This window comes from Telmatherina bonti, assembly GCF_933228915.1.
Source record: "Telmatherina bonti genome assembly, chromosome: 8".
Lineage (NCBI taxonomy): Eukaryota > Metazoa > Chordata > Actinopteri > Atheriniformes > Telmatherinidae > Telmatherina > Telmatherina bonti.
The window spans coordinates 39,177,723-39,197,918 of NC_136626.1; the positions used below are offsets into that span (position 1 = coordinate 39,177,723).

General features: G+C 40.7%; 1 protein-coding gene across 1 annotated transcript in view; it reads left to right on the forward strand.

Annotated features, from left to right (window-relative positions):
- The window catches only part of LOC306760009 (excitatory amino acid transporter 5-like), a gene marked incomplete at both ends in the record, with an annotated part of 107,794 nt that overhangs the window by 69,607 nt on the left and 17,991 nt on the right, over window positions 1-20,196 (forward strand). The window contains 5 exons of the mRNA XM_079245763.1: window positions 4,227-4,306; window positions 6,978-7,193; window positions 19,299-19,341; window positions 19,420-19,651; window positions 19,739-19,838. Coding sequence (XP_079101889.1) covers window positions 4,227-4,306; window positions 6,978-7,193; window positions 19,299-19,341; window positions 19,420-19,651; window positions 19,739-19,838 — 671 coding nt within the window. The remainder of the gene's footprint in view (window positions 1-4,226; window positions 4,307-6,977; window positions 7,194-19,298; window positions 19,342-19,419; window positions 19,652-19,738; window positions 19,839-20,196) is intronic.

A 20,196-nucleotide genomic window follows, 5' to 3' on the forward strand; every position in this document is an offset into this window, starting at 1 on the left:
CTGAAAGACGGACCTCCACCTGGTCTCTAGGATCCTGAAAGACGGACCTCCACCTGGTCTCTAGGATCCTGAAAGACGGACCTCCACCTGGTCTCTAGGATCCTGAAAGACGGACCTCCACCTGGTCTCTAGGATCCTGAAAGACGGACCTCCACCTGGTCTCTAGGATCCTGAAAGACGGACCTCCACCTGGTCTCTAGGACCCTGAAAGACGGACCTCCACCTGGTCTCTAGGATCCTGAAAGACCTCTCCACACACACCTGGCTTCTGACAGGCAGCAGGTGAAGCGAGCTTGCAGGTGGGTTCAGACAGGCTGCCTGAGGAGCGTCATGAGGAAGATGGACCGCTACAAGCAGGAGGAGATTCAATAAAGGATTCAATAAAATGTTTCTAGAACAACTTTGCTGCATCTCTGTGTCTGAGCATCTTCTTTACAGCATTACATTCCCTACATTATCATTTATAATCCCTTTCCTGTTGCCAGATGTGCACAGCATCAGAGTAAACACCAGTTAAAACACATGTGTTTCATGTAAAGGACATTTTTATACTGATAATATCTTTGCATATTTAAAAGCTGTTTTATTAGTGTTTTGATTTAAACTTTATGATACTAATAAGCCTGTGGGAGACATGCAGAGACACATGACAGTCTAGTGTTGCTTTATATAGTTAACAACTGAGATAGATCCCTCTAGTGTAGGCCATAATATATGATATGATACATAAAGTTATGTTTGCTGGATTTGTTCATTTATTTATTACAACTTCCTAAAAAGAATTTAGTGGGACGAACCGTCTCTGAAACGATGAGCCAACAATGAAGCGGGACTGGCAACAGGTCCGCACTCTGGGTACGTATGCAGGCGGGTCATACACGTTAGAAATAAATAAATATACGTACCAACTCATGTTCAGCCAATCGGAGGAGGATCCATCGTCACCTTTAATACGATGTAGTTTCATGAGAAGCAAATTCATTCTCCTTATTTAGAGCTTTGTTTTACTTTTGGCGGCAGAATAATGGTGGTCAAATGCGAGTTCGTCACTACCGGTTAGTGCTCTACGTCCATGTTCCATTTGGGACAACACTTACCCACCGTAGTGCACACTATGCACTAACGAACTGAGACACAGCCTCTGTGTTAGTCAGAGCTCGGCAGAGTCACACCATCCAACAGTTTCCCCTTGTAGAATAAACTCTTTCTGCTCAGTTTAAAACACCTTCCTGGAAGACCAGTCCTGGTGCTTATAAAGAGGAGAGGGTTTATTCTCTGCCATGTGGACAGTAATGTGTAGTTTAATGGTAAACACGTATGGTCACATGGTTGTAACAGAGTGAACTTATCACGTATCATTATGCTTTTTCTCAACCAACCAATCACATAGAGAGAAAGTGTCTCTGCAGTAATCTGGACAAGGGAAGAAGATCTTGGTGTTGCCGTCCACTGCTCCTCTGTCCTGATGGGATGTCGGACAGAATCAATCAGAAAAGCCTTTGTGAGGGAGAAGAGCCAGCAGATGTGAAGTAAGGACAGTCTTTTGAGGACGAGCTGCAGTCTGTCCTGCAGGTGACAGTCAATCACACCTGAGCTCTGCAGTGATTATCTACCTCTCTGAACCTGGAACAGGTCTGGAACTGGGCTCATTCTATAATCATTCCCATCTCCAGTCTTCCTTTTCTCACCAAAATACTGGAAAAATCTGCATCTCAGGTTCATGATCACCTTCTCTCAGTAATCTGTATGGACGGTTATAGTCTGGCCTTCAGCCACTTCACAGCACAAGAACTACTGATGTTGGCTCATGTCTGCCGACTCAGCAGTCCTCCCCATCCTCATCCACCTCCCCACTGAGAGCAGTTTTCACAGTTTTCACATCCTCATTGACAGATTAGCCTCTGGACGATCTAACACACTTCTGGACTGACTCAAATCAACAGGTAATTAGCAGACCTGTGCAGAGGTTGACATCAAACTCTGCACAGGTCTGCTAATTAAGTCAGATGTGCATCAGGTGTGTTGCAGCAGGGAAACTCCCAGCACGTGCAGGACTGCGGCTCTCGAGTTGGCCACCGCTGATATACACCATTTGGTTTCAGTTCGCCTTTGCCAGTTGTCAACTGTCCTCCCTGCTGTCATCATCAGTCTGTTGCTATAAGTCCTTCAGTCATCATTCCTGTGATTCTCCTGCTGGAATTAAAACCGTCAGGTCCACGCCTACACCATTCTGTGACACCCCCCCCTCCCGAAACTCTTTTAGCTAGTCTGTTGTGTGATGAACTACCAGGCCCTGAAAGGTGCCTGCAAATAAAATGCTTTTCTTCTTGTTAATAATATCATTATTATTTCAGATTCACTCAGTCAGTGACCTGCATCTCTGCTGCTACATTGAAGTGGGACAGTAGCAATGTCCCAGTGGCGACAATATAATCACAAGCTTCCTATTTGGAAATACATCTTGCAAGACTGGGATTAAGGATTCAGGCTGCATTAATATCACATTTACCTCTGCTGTCAGATGGTGCATCAGAAGATATTTATATATATATGTTGTTAAGTTTGATCATTTATTGGGTGGGAAGAGAGTCAGTATCAGCAATAATTTTATCAACTATTTATTTATTTACTTACTTTCTGTGCAAAGCCTTGTACCTCAAAGCTGTAAAACCAGAGATTAGGAATCTAAATCATATAAACTAATCTGCTTACTGAACTGAGTGAAATGTAAAAATGATCAAATCTTATGTCTTCGTCCTGGAGGAAGAGCACAGGAGTGCGGCTAAATAAAGATTTCCTGTATGGAAGTTTACTTGTGTCTGACTTTGTACCAGTGGATGCATGTGCAGATGAATATAGATTAGGGCTGGGCGATATGAACTTTTAGTAATATCCCGATATTTTTATGCCATGTCACGATATACGATATATATCTCGATATTTACCTTATCCTTGAATGAATACTTTGGTGCATACAATCCCATCAGTAAGATGATTTTGTGTCTCCATTAAAACATAACTGTTCATACTGCATTAAGATATGCTGATTTTAAACATTCATGCCAAAAGGATGAAATTGTAACGAAGCAAACTGATCAAAACCGTATTTATTGAACAGTTAAAGCAGCGGCAGAAACATGTCATTTTAAAACAAAATAAAGTGACTTTGCATGACGTAATAAATGCAACGTATGAAAATAGGTGCTCTAGGGGGGACTTTTCAAATGATGAACTATTATAAGGCTTTGCTTTATGGATACGTTTTTGAGTTGTTGTGTATTTTTTTAATCGCAGAGTTTAGCGTAGAAATCAGCCTTATAATCCAGGCAGAATGTCCTCGTATCGTCTCCAATAAACGGCTTCAGCCAGTTTTTAATTCAGGGTTTGATTCCCACTGCTTTCTGTACTTTCTAGAGACATGAGGAGCCAGATAAATATGCTTGTGTCACACACAGTGGATGAGGTGAGTAAGTGACAGAGGCTGTGAATGTAATCAAATAGAATGAATTATTTTTGCATTATCAGTGGTGGATTTGGCTGTTCATTGTGACTGTAGGTGGAGTCGTGCAGGTGTCCTCTCTGCTCCTCTGACTGACTGCAGCTGCAGCCGGAGCGACTGAGTGCTTTAGGACGGGGAGAGACTCTCCTTCTGACAATAACTTTACAATATGCACTTTAAAGTCAGTCGCCAAAACACCAGGAAAGTCTCCAATAACTCCTGTAAAAGTCGCTAGATTTGTTGCTTTTCACAAGAAGTCGCCAGATTTAGCGAGAAAGTGTCTCCACGCTGCCTCTCATGACGTAGCACGTAGCTCACGTTATGTACGTAACGAGGTGCGCTTGCTTTAACTCTCTGTGCAAAGCGGTGCAGAGTCGAGGAGGAGGGAGGAAACCCCGCCCACAGCTAAAAACACCTGCGTGACAACAGGATACTCCAATATGACGAATATAGGCGTTTTCTATATCGCACAGGGGACTAGCCACGATATATCGAGTATATTCGATATATCGCCCAGTCCTAATATATATATATATATAAAGAAAAGAACAGACACTGAACGCTTTTGTTAATGCCTGTAAATCCATCCAGCTTCCAGGTTTATGACTAAAAGATGTTTAATGAATAAAAGATGTCATTTCATTACAGACCATCCAGAGTCGTCAACAGAGGGCTAACCCTCCAGGAAAAACTGCCTAACCTTTATTTGTCATTTGCTTCCTGACAGGAAGTCAAGTACTTTCAGTTTCCTGGAGAACTGCTGATGAGGATGTTGAAGATGCTGATTCTGCCGCTCGTTGTGTCCAGGTAAACTGACATCTCATTCCAACACCAGGTTTTCCATACATGCTCTGTTTTTGACACGATCCACTGTGACAGCCTGATGAAACGGCTTCATGCAAGGAGACCAACTCCAGACCTTCTGGGCCAATGTTCTGCAGGATTTTCTTGTTTCCCTACTGCAACACTTCTGGTTAAAATGAGAGGTTTCTCTGACAAGTTCTGTGCCAGTTTCCTAACCAGGAGCTACAGAAACCAGAGCCAGATTACCTGAAGTAGTCTGCTCTGCATTATCAGTTTGCAAAATCTGCATGAATTTTATGACACTAAAGAGTTTGGTTTTTCTCGGGTTTTTTGTCATTTTTCCTTTTATATTAAGTTAATGAGTAAAAATAAAGAGAACATTAATGTGGTTTTAGCCAAGGGGGAGCTTAAATTGTAGTCCAACGACACCAGATTGGGGGGGGGGGGGGGGGGGGGGGGGGGTGATTTCACCTCAGTCATCTTAATCAAAACACAGGTTCAAATGACTTCATCGTGGCAGATAGGTTCAGTAAGAACACCGAACATTTCACACAATATGGTCAAATGATCTAGGTAAAAAAAACAAAAACACACACGCTGTGTTAAAACTCTGTGCTTAATCTGCAGTGCAAGTCTGTCATGATTACCCGTTTACACTGGAGATGTGGCTGCACAGTTAGTCAGGACCTGGTCATTTACCATTTATTATTTACCATTTCTTCTGCTGTCGGGAAGAGTGAGCAGGGGTCCCAGTGGAGACAAAGCAGCTAATCCTCCTGCCAAAAGAAGCACACAAAGCCATTTACCTGGGTAAATATTTGGGCTGCTGATAGGGAAAATGTGGTCTTACCAGACGTTGCCCCTCCCACAAGGAGGAAAAGGGAAGAGAACCAGGAGTACTGCAGACAGGAGGTTAACTGTCCCGGCTTCTAATTCACCACCAGTACAGCTGAACAGGTGTAGCGTCCCAACTCTATTGACAGCACAACTGGAAATACCAGTTGGTCACCACACTGTAGAAAAACAGAAGGTATGACACCATCAAAGCCCCCTCTGGCAAGGAGAAGATGGTGGTACTAACATGCAGAGCTGTTGGGTTAAAACTGAGGCTACAGCACCCACTCTCAGTCTGTAGGCAACCAGCCAAGGGACACACACCGAGGGAGAAACACCTGCCTGGATATAAAGGCAACCAGCCCCTTTCAGCAGTTACCAAATGCACTAAACTTGGAGATGTTGTGTAGGAGAGAGGAGTCCCACTCCATCACATTAAGAAATAAAAGCCAAAGCAAAAGAGAAATTATGTTCAAATACATTCAGTACATTTGTCTCAGTTTCAGTTTTTGGGTTGTTTAAACCCAAGGACTAAATTATGAATTTTACAACCGGACTTAGTCTTCAACGCTTAGAACATTAGTTAATTTTATTCTTGTCGAAATCATGCGAAAAGATTAAAATATAATGACTTTCTTGCCCGGTGCTGCCAGTTTTTGCCCTTTGGGGCTCCTGCAGCACATAAACATAAATGCATCAGTCGCATTACAGCATGAACGAGATTCCTTAAGTTTTAATAACAATATTATACAGAGTCAATAAGCTCTGAGAATCTTATGGTTTTAACATTTTCAGACGTTTGTGTCAAAACACAAATACTGGAAGTCAATAATAACAAATCTAACTAAATTATTAAGAGTAAATAGGATTCCACAAATGTGACATCTTCAATCCGCAATGATGTAAAGGAAGAAAGCTAGGATTTGTCTGCATGTTGTGTTTTAGTGCTAGGACTTGAAAAAGAAGGATGGTGAGGGAACTGCAGCAAGGACAAGGCTCTGGCATCTCACACTGGTGAATTCTGCATGTCCAAGCGGCCACCACAAGTCCTACCAGCACACTGCTTCATTTACAAACACAGAATCATATAATTTGAAAAGAACGGAAAAACTGAAAATGACGTTTTCAGCTGAAGAAAGAAAAGATGAGAGTCTGCTTCTGCACAAAGGTTATGTAGAAAATGGATGGATATATAATTCTGTTGAGATCTGGCGATGTCATCGGCACCCCAAAGCTGCATTTCCCTGTTGCCAAATAATAGAATGTAGTCACAACTTTGATTTCCGGTGTTCGTACCTTATTTTCCTTCATCGCTGACCAGCTCTACTGTACTCCTGATTGAGAAAATACCATTTTATAAGCATCATAAAGTTTTCAAAAATGTTGGTTTGGTTGCATGGACTACCAGCAGCAGCTATCGGTAGATTTCCTCTTTGGTTAACTCTTAGTGTTTAGGAGTCCTTGCGACTACTCCTAACCATTTTCAGGTTTAGGAGCTACTTTTAGCACGGAAATGCTTTGTGAAATACTCTTAAGTGAAACATTTTGGAGTCCTAAATTCAGTGCTGATACATCCATCTTTTCTAGGGGTTCTCCTACTATGAGCTACTTTTAGCCCTAAGATTCTTTGTGAGTGATTCTCAGACTTGAGAAAGTTGATAAATAGCTATTATTCTAAAGTTTGAGGGTCAGACTAAATTCAAGGTATTCTCAGAACTTAGGACTAAAATGACGTTCTAAGACACTTGATAAATATGACCCCTGATCAGAAACCAGAACCACATCTGTCCTCTAAACTCTTTAATGTGATATCCTCTGATTTTTGCTTGACTTTTTCCAGTCTCATGTCAGGACTGGCGGCTCTTGATGCTAAGTGTTCCAGTCGTCTTGGTCTCATCACTGTGTCGTATTATCTGTGGACCACCTTCGTGGCTGTGATAGTGGGCATCATCATGGTGTCCATCATCCACCCAGGTGGTGCTGCCCAGAAAGAAGACTCTGAAGACAGCGGCAAGCATATCATGAGTTCTGCTGACGCTCTACTGGACCTGATCCGGTAAGATTCCAGTATCTATCTAAGGTCAAGCAGTATTTAAGGAAGTCACAGATGCGTCAAATATGATGCAAATTTTGTCCCATTAGTCAGGACCTCTCCACAAGGTCTGTTATTAATTCCCATGAATGAGAGACATTCAGCGGCCCTCTGCTGATTGAATCACATGCCAGTTACATACCAATCACATGCCAGTTACGTACCAATTACATGTCGGTTACGTACCAATTACATGTCGGTTACGTACCAATTACATGCCAGTTACATACCAATTACATGCCAGTTACGTACCAGTTACATGCCAGTTACCTACCAATTACATGTCAGTTACGTACCAATTACATGCCAGTTACATACCAATTACATGTCAGTTATGTACACATTATATGTCAGTTACATACTAATTACATGCCAATTACGTACCCATTACATTCCAGTTACGTACCAATTACATGTCAGTTACGTACTAATTACATGCCAGTTACATACCAAATACATGCCAGTTACATAGCAATTACATGCCAGTTATGTACCAATTACATGCCAGTTACATAGCAATTACATGACAATTACGTGCCCATTACATGCCAGTTACGTACCCATTACATGCCAGTTCCGTACTAATTACATGCCAGTTACATAGCAATTACATGACAATTACGTACCCATTACATGCCAGTTACGTACCCATTACATGCCAGTTCCGTACTAATTACATGCCAGTTACATATCAATTACATGACAATTACGTACCCATTACATGCCAGTTATGTACCCATTACATGCCAGTTACGTACTAATTACATGCCAGTTACATAGTAATTACATGACAGTTACGTACCCATTACATGCCAGTTACGTACCCATTACATGTCAGTTACATACCAATTACATGCAGTTACATACCAATTACATGTCAGTTATGTACACATTACATGCCAGTTACATACTAATTACATGCTAGTTACGTACTAATTACATGCCAGTTACATAGCAATTACGTCAGTTACGTCCCAAACACATGTCAGTTACATACCAATTACATGCAGTTACATACCAATTACATGTCAGTTACGTACACATTACATGTCAGTTACGTACACATTACATGCCAGTTACATACTAATTACATGCTAGTTACGTACTAATTACATGCCAGTTACATAGCAATTACGTCAGTTACGTCCCAAACACATGTCAGTTACATAGCAATTACATGACAATTACGTACCCATTACATGCCAGTTACGTACTAATTACATGCCAGTTACGTACTAATTACATGCCAGTTACATAGCAATTACATGCCAGTTACATAGCAATTACATGCTAGTTACGTACCTATTACATGCCAGTTACGTACCCATTACATGACAGTTACATACCCATTACATGACAGTTACATACCCATTACGTGCAGTTACATACCCATTACGTGCAGTTACATACCCATTACGTGCAGTTACATACCCATTACGTGCAGTTACATACCCATTACGTGCAGTTACATACCCATTACGTGCAGTTACATACCCATTACGTGCAGTTACATACCCATTACATGTCAGTTACGTACACATTACATGTCAGTTACGTACACATTACATGTCAGTTACGTACACATTACATGTCAGTTATGTACACATTACATGTCAGTTATATACTAATTACATGCCAGTTATATACTAATTACATGCTAGTTACGTACTAATTACATGCCAGTTACATAGCAATTACATGTCAGTTACATCCCAAACACATGCCAGTTACATACCAATTACATGTCAGTTACGTACACGTTACATGTCAGTTATGTACACGTTACATGTCAGTTATGTACACGTTACATGTCAGTTATGTACACATTACATGTCAGTTACATACTAATTACATGCCAGTTACGTACCCATTACATGCCAGTTACGTACCCATTACATGCCAGTTACGTAGCAATTACATGTCAGTTACGTAGCAATTACATGTCAGTTACGTAGCAATTACATGTCAGTTACGTACCCATTACATGTCAGTTACGTACCCATTACATGTCAGTTACGTACCCATTACATGCCAATTACGTACCCATTACATGACAATTACGTACCCATTACATGACAATTACGTACCCATTACATGACAATTACGTACCCATTACATGACAATTACGTACCCATTACATGACAATTACGTACCCATTACATCCCAGTTACGTACTAATTACATGACAGTTACGTACCCATTACATGCCAGTTACGTACCCATTACATGTCAGTTACGTACCCATTACATGTCAGTTACGTACCCATTACATGTCAGTTACATACCAATTACATGCAGTTACATACCAATTACATGTCAGTTATGTACACATTACATGCCAGTTACATACTAATTACATGCTAGTTACGTACTAATTACATGCTAGTTACGTACTAATTACATGCCAGTTACATAGCAATTACGTCAGTTACGTCCCAAACACATGCCAGTTACGCACCAATTACATGTCAGTTACGTACCCATTACATGTCAGTTACGTACCAATTACATGTCAGTTACGTACTAATTACATGCCAGTTACGTACCAATTACATGCCAGTTACGTACCCATTACATGCCAGTTACATACCAATTACATGCCAGTTACGTACCCATTACATGCCAGTTACATACCAATTACATGCCAGTTACGTACCAATTACATGCCAGTTACATACCAATTACATGCCAGTTACGTACCCATTACATGCCAGTTACATACCAATTACTAACTGGATGTAACAGCAAAGCTGCTGCAAACCATCGTCTTCAAACTAAAACTACATTCTTTAGATTGCATGGAGATGGTTGCAAAGCTGCTGGGGATTTGTAGAGACTGAAAAGCTTCCAAATTATTTCGCTCATGCAGGTCAAAATAACCTTTATTTATCCATTTTTTGTCATGTTTTTTCCAGTTCAGCTTTGTGTTGAAGCTGGATCCTATCCTAGTAGTTATTCAGTTATTTAATGCATTGATTGAATTGATGAGATGTGAAATAAAAATGACATCCTGATGTACAAAAGTAGCATTTTCGTCATCCAAACATGACGCTGTTCTGACTATGCCTAAGTAATGTTTTTACACTATTATTGTTGCTGTAATAACATCAGTAAACATCAGTTTTTATTGATCATGCACTGTGTGTTGAGTACAGCTACCGGAGGAGGACTACGTATGAATAGCGTTTAGCATAGTCATTTATGATTTTATGGTCTTGACTTTAAATGATTTTATAAGAACATGGACACATTCAGCAGTTCATCTTCACAGACTCTTTGGATTTATCACAAATGTTCATTGATTTCACTGATAATGAAGACCACAAATACGAAAGCTAATTTATAAAATAAACTTAAAAAGCTTAACGTTCACATTGATATTTTTTTCCTGCTGTTTTGTGGAAAAGTTTTTTGTGGAAATCACACACACACAGCTATGATGCTAGAATAAATGTGTCTTCTATTATTCCCCACAGAGCATAGCAAAATTAATCACACACAGCTATGGTTCTAGAATAAATATGTCTGTTTATTCCCACAGAGCATAGCAGGACCAATCATTTCATAGTTGAGCTTAAGCACGCAGTTACAATAGTGCAGTCTTTTACCGATGGCACCTGGACTGGAGAGCCAACAATCCACTGTTAGAGTAGCTTCAACTCGGCTGGGCGTCCGTACATAACCCGCAACTGACTCTGCTGGGGGGAGAAATCTTCTCCTTTTTAAACTCTGTTCATGGGAGGAAGGAGGGCTTCTCAGGCAACAGCTGCTCCTTTCCCACGCCGGTTTCGAAAAACCTGCTCCTTTCCCATGCTGGGCTTCCAAAACATTTTGGAAACCTGGATGGCTACTCCCCGGTGGAGAGTAGATAGGTATAATTCAGCGGCATGAGAAAACCAGCCGCTGCCACTTCCCAGTGTGTCGCTAAGCACAATCATAAAACAAGGTTCATAAGCACACAAACATGGTTAAAATACAAGCAGCAGAATTCAGGGTCGAGTCAGGACACCAGTATTTCTAAGCATTTTCTTTACACATGCTTTGGTTGTGGCTCTGTGTTCAGTTAAACAATTTATTAAAATGTTACACAATAACAAGAAATGCATCAAAGTAGTTTACTTAGCTGCGCGAGTTAGCAACTGGGAAGTAAATGGCATGTAGCTGACTGCTAACTGGTAATTAACTGGCTACATGGGCGTAGCGGACGCGGGGTACACGGGGGGCACGTCCCCCACACTTCCCGCATCTCTGTCCTCTGTCCCCCACACTTTTTACAGCCGTTATAACCACTTAATCACTAACGTGTTTTTCCGAGCTGCACTTAAACGCATTGCAAGTAGGCGAAGCTATGGCGGCTAAACAGTGTGCAGTAACAGAGAAGCCTGTCTTTGGCATTATTCCCATCTTCTAACATGTTATCTTCTAACATGTTCACCAAGATTTTATCCAACAGAAGGAGCAGGATGAGAGTGGAAACAATGGTCCAGAGGCCAGCAGCAGGGATGGACATGGACGGTCTTCACAGCAGGAGAAATTATAACTAAAGTCCTGCTTTAGAAAGTCTGTGTTATAACTGACTAAGAAGAAATATTGATAGCATCAAAGGGATTTTGGGATTAAATTCTACAACCATTTGACTTTTACAACTGTATGTTTAGTTAATTCATTTTTAATTTATTTAGGTATAGCCCCCCTCAAACGTTAACATAAACTGTTATTTATTTTGATCATATTACTGTTTCTGCTTGAGTGTAAAATGAATTTTTGAGCTCATGATATCATTTTGTGATATAGTTTTTTAGCCTGTAGTCTTTGATTGCCTTCAAAAAGGAAATACTTACACAGATGTAGTTTATCTGTCATTTAGAAGACAACATTTGTTTATAATTCATTTCTTTGCTAATATAATCTGACGGCTGTATCAGACAGCAGACATTGCTAATAGTATTCTGTTTAACTGAATAATTTTACATATCGGTGCTATCATCATTGGTGATCAAATAAATTATAAAATAGCAGCATCTTAATGTTGACATGTTTACTGTGTCACTTTCACTCGTCACTTTTTCCTTCATATTAAATCATGTGGCTTTATTGGCCTGTTGCCGTGTCACTTCCATGTCATTTTGGCGCTGATATATTTAAACAGGAACGGTGTTTTACAGAACTTTTTGTTTTCAGTGTCGTCATTTGGCACATAATAATCTGACTACTCTCCCTGTAGACGCTCCTGGGTCCCTCTCTGTCAACTCAGATTTTGGCTTTAGAGTTTGATAGTTTATCATTTTAAAGAACTAAAGTTGGTTCCCTGGTGCTGTGCTGTTTATAGTTGTGTGGTTCTGTAGCCACGAAGGATAGATGCAATTGAAGTCTCTTTAAAAGAACTCATCTTTTTACGTTGACTTAACTCCAGAGAAAAGGACCACTAGGTCTTTTCTGTATTATTTTGTCTTTGAACTATTTTATTGTCTTTTAAATGTTTTTATTTTTATACTATTAATGTTGATTTATTTTATTTTACCTGTACAACACTTTGGTCACCTTGTGGTGTGTGAAAGTGCTCCACAATAAGGTTTTGATTGATTGATTGAATAGCGGAGGATGATAAATCCTTCTATAGATTTCAATTGGTCCCCCTCACTTCTAAAATGATGGCTACGCCCTTGACTGGCTGGTAATTGGTGCATAACTGGCATTTACTAATTAGTAACTTATTAACTGGCATGAAAATAGCGAGTGACTGGCCAGAGGTAAACAGCTAGTGAGTAACTGGCAGGTAACTCATTAGTGACTAATTATTAACTAGGTTGTCATTGAATAGTAACTGGTGAGTAACTGCTATGTAACTAGCAAGTAACTGGTGAGTAACTGCCATGTAAATAGCAAGTAACTGGATAGTAACTGGCATGTAAATAGCCAGTAGCTGGTTAGTAACTGGCTAGTAACTGGTGAGGAACTGGCATGAAAATAGCCAGTAGCTAGTGAGTAATTGCCAGTAACTGGTGAGTAACTGGCCTGTAAATTGCCAGTAACTGGTGAGTAACTGGTTGGTGACTGGTGAGTATCTGGCATGTAACTGGCTAGTAACTGGCATGTAAATAGCTGGTAGCTGGTTAGTAACTGGCTAGTAACTGGTGAGGAACTGGCATGTAAATTGCCAGTAACTGGTGAGTAACTGGCATGCAAATAGCCAGTAGCTAGTGAGTAATTGCCAGTAACTGGTGAGTAACTGGCCTGTAAATTGCCAGTAACTGGTGAGTAACTGGTTGGTGACTGGTGAGGAACTGGGATGTAACTGGCTAGTAACTGGTGAGTAACTGGCATGTAAATAGCTGGTAGCTGGTTAGTAACTGACTTGTAACTGGTGAGTAACTGCCATGTAAATTGCCAGTAACTGGTGAGTATCTGGCATGTAACTGGCTATTAACTGGCATGTAAATAGACAGGAGGTGGTTAGTAACTGGCTGGTGACTCGTGAGTAACTGGCATGTAAATAGCCAGTAGCTGTTTAGTAACTGGCTGGTGACTGGTGAGTAACTGCCATGTAACTGGCTAGTAACTGGTGGGTAAATGGCCTGTAAATTTGCCAGTAACTGGTGAGTAACTGGCTGGTGACTGGTAGGTGTCTGGCATGTAACTGGCTTGTAACTGGCAGGTAAATAGCCAGTAGCTGGTTAGTAACTGGCTGGTGACTGGTGAGTAACTGCCATGTAACTGGCTAGTAACTGGTGAGCAACTGGCTGGGGACTGGTGAGTATGTGTCATGTAACAGGCTAGTAACTGGCATGTAAATAGTCAGTAACTGGTGAGTTACTGGCATGTATCTGGCTAGTAACTAGTGAGGAACTGGCATCTAAATAGCCATTAGCTATTTACACAAGTTACTGGCATGTAAATTGCCAGTAACTTGGGAGTAACTGGCTGCTGACTGGTGAGTAACTGGCTAGTAACTGGTGAGTAACTGGCATGTAAATAGCTAGTAACTGGTGAGTAACTGACAGGTGAGTAATTTCCATGTAACTGGCTAGTAATTGGCATGTAAATAGCCAGTAACTGGTGAGTAACTGGCAAGTAAATAGCCAGTAACTGGCAAGTAAATAGCCAGTAACTGGTGAGTAACTGGCTGGTGACTGCCAGGCTCTGAGTAACTGCCATGTAACTGGCAAGTAACTGGCATGTAACTATCCAGTCATTACTAAGTAACTGACTGGTGACTGGTGAGTAACTGTAATGTAACTGGCATGTATATAGCCAGTAGCTGGCTGGTGACTGGCGAGCATCTGTCATGTAACTGGCTAGTAAATGGAGAGGAACTGGTGTGTAAATAGCCAGTAGCTGCTTAGTAACTGGCAGGTGACTGGTGAGTAACTGCAATGTAACTTGCTAGTAACTGGTGAGTAACTACCATTTAAAAAGCAAGTAGCTGGTTAGTAACTGGCTAGTAACTGGTGAGTAACTCATGTAAAAAGCCAGTAGCTGGTTAGTAACTGGCATGTAAACTGCCAGTAACTGGGGAGTAACTGGCTGGTGACTGCCAGGCTCTGAGTAACTGCCATGTAACTGGCAAGTAACTGGCATGTAACTATCCAGTCATTACTAAGTAACTGACTGGTGACTGGTGAGTAACTGTAATGTAACTGGCATGTATATAGCCAGTAGCTGGTGAGTAGCTGGCTGGTGACTGGCGAGCATCTGTCATGTAACTGGCTAGTAAATGGAGAGGAACTGGTGTGTAAATAGCCAGTAGCTGCTTAGTAACTGGCAGGTGACTGGTGAGTAACTGCAATGTAACTTGCTAGTAACTGGTGAGTAACTACCATTTAAAAAGCAAGTAGCTGGTTAGTAACTGGCTAGTAACTGGTGAGTAACTCTCATGTAAAAAGCCAGTAGCTGGTTAGTAACTGGCATGTAAACTGCCAGTAACTGGGGAGTAACTGGCTGGTGACTGTTGAGTATCTGTCATGTAACTGGCTATTAACTGGCATGTAAATAGTCCGTAACTGGTTAGTAACTGGCCTGTAACTGGCTAGTAACTGGTGAGGAACTGGCATGTAAATAGCCAGTAGCTGGTTAGTAACTGGCTCGTGACTGGTGAGTAACTGCCATGTAACTGGCTTGTAACTAGATAGTAACTGGCATGTAAATAGCCAGTAGCTGGTTGGTAACTGGCTTGTGACTGGTGAGTAACTGTCATGTAAATTGCCAGTAACTGGTTAGTAACTGGCTGTTAACTGGTGAGTATCTGTCAAAAACTGGCTAGTAACTGGCATGTAAATAGTCAGTAACTGGTTAGTAACTGGCTTGTGATTGGTAAGTAACTGCCATGTAACTGGCTTGTAACTGGCTAGTAACTGGCCTGTAAATTGCCATTAAGTGGTGAGTAACTGGCTGGTGACTGGTGAGTATCTGACATGTAACTGGCTATTAACGGTTGAGTAACTGGCATGTAAATTGCCATTAACTGGTGAGTAGATGGCTGGTGACTGGTGAGTAACTGCCATGTAACTGGCTTGTAACTGGTGAGCAACTGTCTGGTGACTGGTGAGTATGTGTCATGTAACAGGCTAGTAACTGGCATGTAAATAGTCAGTAACTGGTGAGTTACTGGCATGTATCTTGCTAGTAATTAGTGAGGAACTGGCATCTAAATAGCCATTAGCTATTTACACAAGTTACTGGCTTGTAAATTGCCAGTAACTTGGGAGTAACTGGCTGCTGACTGGTGAGTAACTGGCTAGTAACTGGTGAGTAACGGGCATGTAAATAGCTAGTAACTGGTGAGTAACTGGCAAGTAACTGGCTAGTAACTGGCATGTAAATAGCCAGTAACTGGTGAGTAACTGGCAAGTAACTGGCTAGTAACTGGCATGTAAATAGCCAGTAACTGGTGAGTAACTGGCTGGTGACTGATGAGGAACTGCCATGTAACTGGCTCGTAACTGGCATGTAAATAGCCAGTAACTGGTGAGTAACTGGCAGGTGACTGCCAGGCTCCGAGTAACTGCCATGTAACTTGCTAGTAACTGGTGAGTAACTGCCATGTAACTGGCTAGTAGCTGGTATGTAACTGGCATGCAACTTGCTGGAGACTGCTAAGTTACTGATGAGTAAGTGGTGAGAGACTACAATTTAACTTGCTAGTAACTAGTGAATAATGTTTATGGGACGTGCATATGCAACAGATGTTGTCCATGTGTGTGTGGAGAAGTGGCCCTCTTGGGGTCACTCTCCCAGCCCCGGGTCGGTACTCCGTCCCTTGATTTAGGGCGGCAGCTGTAAAAGGTACTCGTCTGGCTCTAACTGCCCCTATCCCTCCAAGTGTCTACCGTTATGATGTGTATTTTTAGTTCAGCTGTCCTGTTTTAGTCTGTACTCTTCCATGTTTAATTTCCTTGTGTGTTGTTTCTGGTTTAGCCTTAGTTCTCATTCATGAGATTGACCTGGACTCATTAGTTAATTCCGTACACCTGTGTCTTGTTTGGTTTATCTGCATTTTTACCTCTTGGATTCTGTTCCCATTGTTGGTTCATTGTGTGTTTGTGCTTGCGTTCGATTCCTTTGTTCACGTGTCAAGTTTTTTTTTGGATTAAACATCTTGGTTCTGCATCCTGTCCCTGCATTTGGGTCCATTTCTCCACCACTCCATGACAGTCTACCACATATTCCTCTGACACTTCGGCTTCGATAAGCAAACTATGTGACCTGAACTTACTCTGTCAGTTACACTGGTTAACTGCAGCTAACTTCTTATGATTGGAATTGGTCAGAAAAATATTTAATAGCTTATATGTGGCCTGCAGTCACATGAGGCCTGTTTCCTGTTGGTTTGCAAACCAATTGATCCCAGTAACCTCTAGGATCTTCGACAGTAACTAAGCTGTTAATGGTTAGTAACTGGAAAGTAAGTGGGTGAATGAAAGGTGAGTAACTAGCTAGAGACTGGTAAATAACTGGCTAGCAACATGTAACTGGCTAGTGACTCGTAATTCACAAGGTTGTAATTGATTAGTAACCAGTGACTAACGAGCTAGTGGCTGGTTAAGAAACTGGATTTTAACTGGCTAGGAACTGGTGGGTCACTGGCATGTAAATAGCGAGTAAATAGTAGGTAACTGTGAGTAACTAAGTTGTAACTGGTTTTAAACTGGAGAGTAACAGAAGTAATAGGATGGTAACTGGCTAGTGACTGTGAGTAACTTATTAGTTACTATGTTGTTACGGATGAGTAACTAATTTGTTAGTGGCTGGTTTGAAACTGTTGTAATTTACTTTTTTGCAGGAAAACTGTATTTATCTATCTATGTATATATATATATATATATATAATATATAATATATATATATATATATATATATATATATATATATATATATATATATATGTGTGTGTGTGTGTGTGTGTGTATATATACATATATACACATATATACACACACATATATATACACACACACATATACATACACACACACACACATACATACACACACACACACACACACACACACACATACATATATATATATATATATATATATATATATATATATATATATATATATATATCCTGCTCAAAAAAACACAATCCTCACCTGTGGACGTCGGGCCCTCATACCACCCTCATGGAGTCTGTTTCTGACTGTTGGAGCAGTCACATGCACATTTGTGGCATGCTGGAGCTCATTCTGCAGGGCTCTGGCAGTGCTCCTCCTGTTCCTCCTTGCACAAAGAAGGAGGTAGCGGTCCTGCTGCTGGGTTGTTTCCCTCCCACGGCCTCCTCCACGTCTCCTGATGTACTGGCCTGTCTCCTGGTAGCGCCTCCATGCTCTGGACACTACGCTGACAGACACAGCAAACCTTCTTGCCACAGCTGGCACTTGTGTGGGTTGTAGACTCCGTCTCATGCTACCACTAGAGTGAAAGCACCGCCAGCATTCAGACCAAAACATCAGCCAGAAAGCATCGGAACTGAGAAGTGGTCTGTAGTCACCACCTGCAGAACCACTCCTTTATTGGGTATGTCTTGCCAGTTGCCTATAATTTCCACCTGTTGTCTGTTCCATTTGCACAACAGCAGGTGGAACTGATTGTCAATCAGTGTTGCTTCCTAAATGGACAGTTCCATTTCACAGAAGTCTGGTTGACTTGGAGTTACATTGTGTTGTTTAAGTGTTCCCTTTATTTTTTTGAGTATTATTTATATATATTTATATATATATAGTCCAGACAATATAACCGCTTTTCAATCTTACTTTAAAATGGTGAAATAAATAAGATGCACTACCTGTTGATTTCAACTATTTAATGTAAACCAAAAATCACGATATGTTGCTGGCAGATGAAAAGAAGCTAAAAAAGCTTGAGTCCTCACATATGCAAATAAGCATATATTTATTTTACCTTTAAGCTATATTTATTCCCATTTACCCTAGTATTTATGTATGTATTAATCCAGTATAGATCGGGAAACAAAATAATACAGCACCGTAGATCTGCATTAAAACTATGCAAGGTCAGATTAGAAGAGTTGAGTCAAGCTGACCTAGAGGTAACTTTACTTTACAGTAGAGTTGAGTTGAGTCCTACTTTCTTTAAATCACATAAGCAGTAAAGTAAACTAGCAAATATTTAATTTAAGTATGATATTTTACAGGACGGAAGCATGTCCATGGGGGAATGGGGAAGCAGCCTCAATCTTGTTTTTATTGTTTGCCTGGATCATGTTATATTTGCCTAATTAAACATGCTGATACCAACTTTTCTGAAAGAAGTTCATAGAGTGTGCAACGTCCACCATTCCAGCCTCTGCTCAGCACTTTTCACACAGTGGCAGCAGTGCTGTTTCTGGAAACTGTTCTAATTACTCACCGAGATGCTATTTACAACCAGGCATGAAACTCTAAAGCCTCAGACTTCTCTGCGTTTGACTGTGTTGATAATATAAATCCCAGAAACTGGTTAGGGTCTTTTTACAACCTGTGTAGATGACATGTGAATGTTGACAGACTTTATAATTCAATTCAAGCCATACTCTGTATGTTATATTATGTGTGTGTGTTTGCCTTTCAGAAATATGTTCCCATCAAATCTGGTTCAAGCGACATTTCAGCAGGTAAGATATCATGCACAAACCTTTCACAGCTTTTACTGGACTTCTGTTAAGACTTCTTCCCCTTTCCTATGGTGACAGTATCAAACAAGGAGCCAGTACATTGTGAAGCCCAAGCCAACAGTGAGTCAAGCCCAGTCTGAGTCCACCACAAGACGGGCACTCATCTATGGTATCCAGGATGATAATGGCACAGACATCCAGAACTTCTCGCTTGATCTGACTCCACCTCCTGACGTGCTGATAAAGATTCGGGAAGGAACAAGTGATGGAATGAATGTGTTGGGAATCGTTATATTTTCAGCCACTATGGGTACCAGTTTTTACTTCTATAGTTTTTCTCTAAACCCCATGAAAAATTTATTTAAATCTTAACCGATGACAATCTATGTGTTCACAGGTATCATGTTGGGAAGGATGGGGCCCAACGGAAGCGCCTTGGTCAACTTCTGCCAGAGCCTGAATGAAGCTGTCTTAAGAATTGTTGCCATTGTTATATGGTAATCATTTCTTTAGAAAACTTTTAACGAAAGAAATTTAGATTTTGTTTTTGGGTGTGGATTTTATAGGTTTGGGTCAAAAGCTCAATAACAAACTGATGAAATTAGTCCTTTAATTGGAGACAGGAAAGGTCATTTCAAGATAGTCTGCATTATTACTCAAAATTATTAATCAAAAAAGAAAAAACGAGATTTTCACCTGTTAGAAATAAAAACAATGACAACTAAACCATCTTAAGTACTGTAAATTATGTTTGGGCTTTAAGCTGATACACTTGTTGATACATTAATTACATTACCCTCATAATCTGACTGTCTGTCCATGACAGAGCCAAGACAGAAAGACAAACAACTTTTA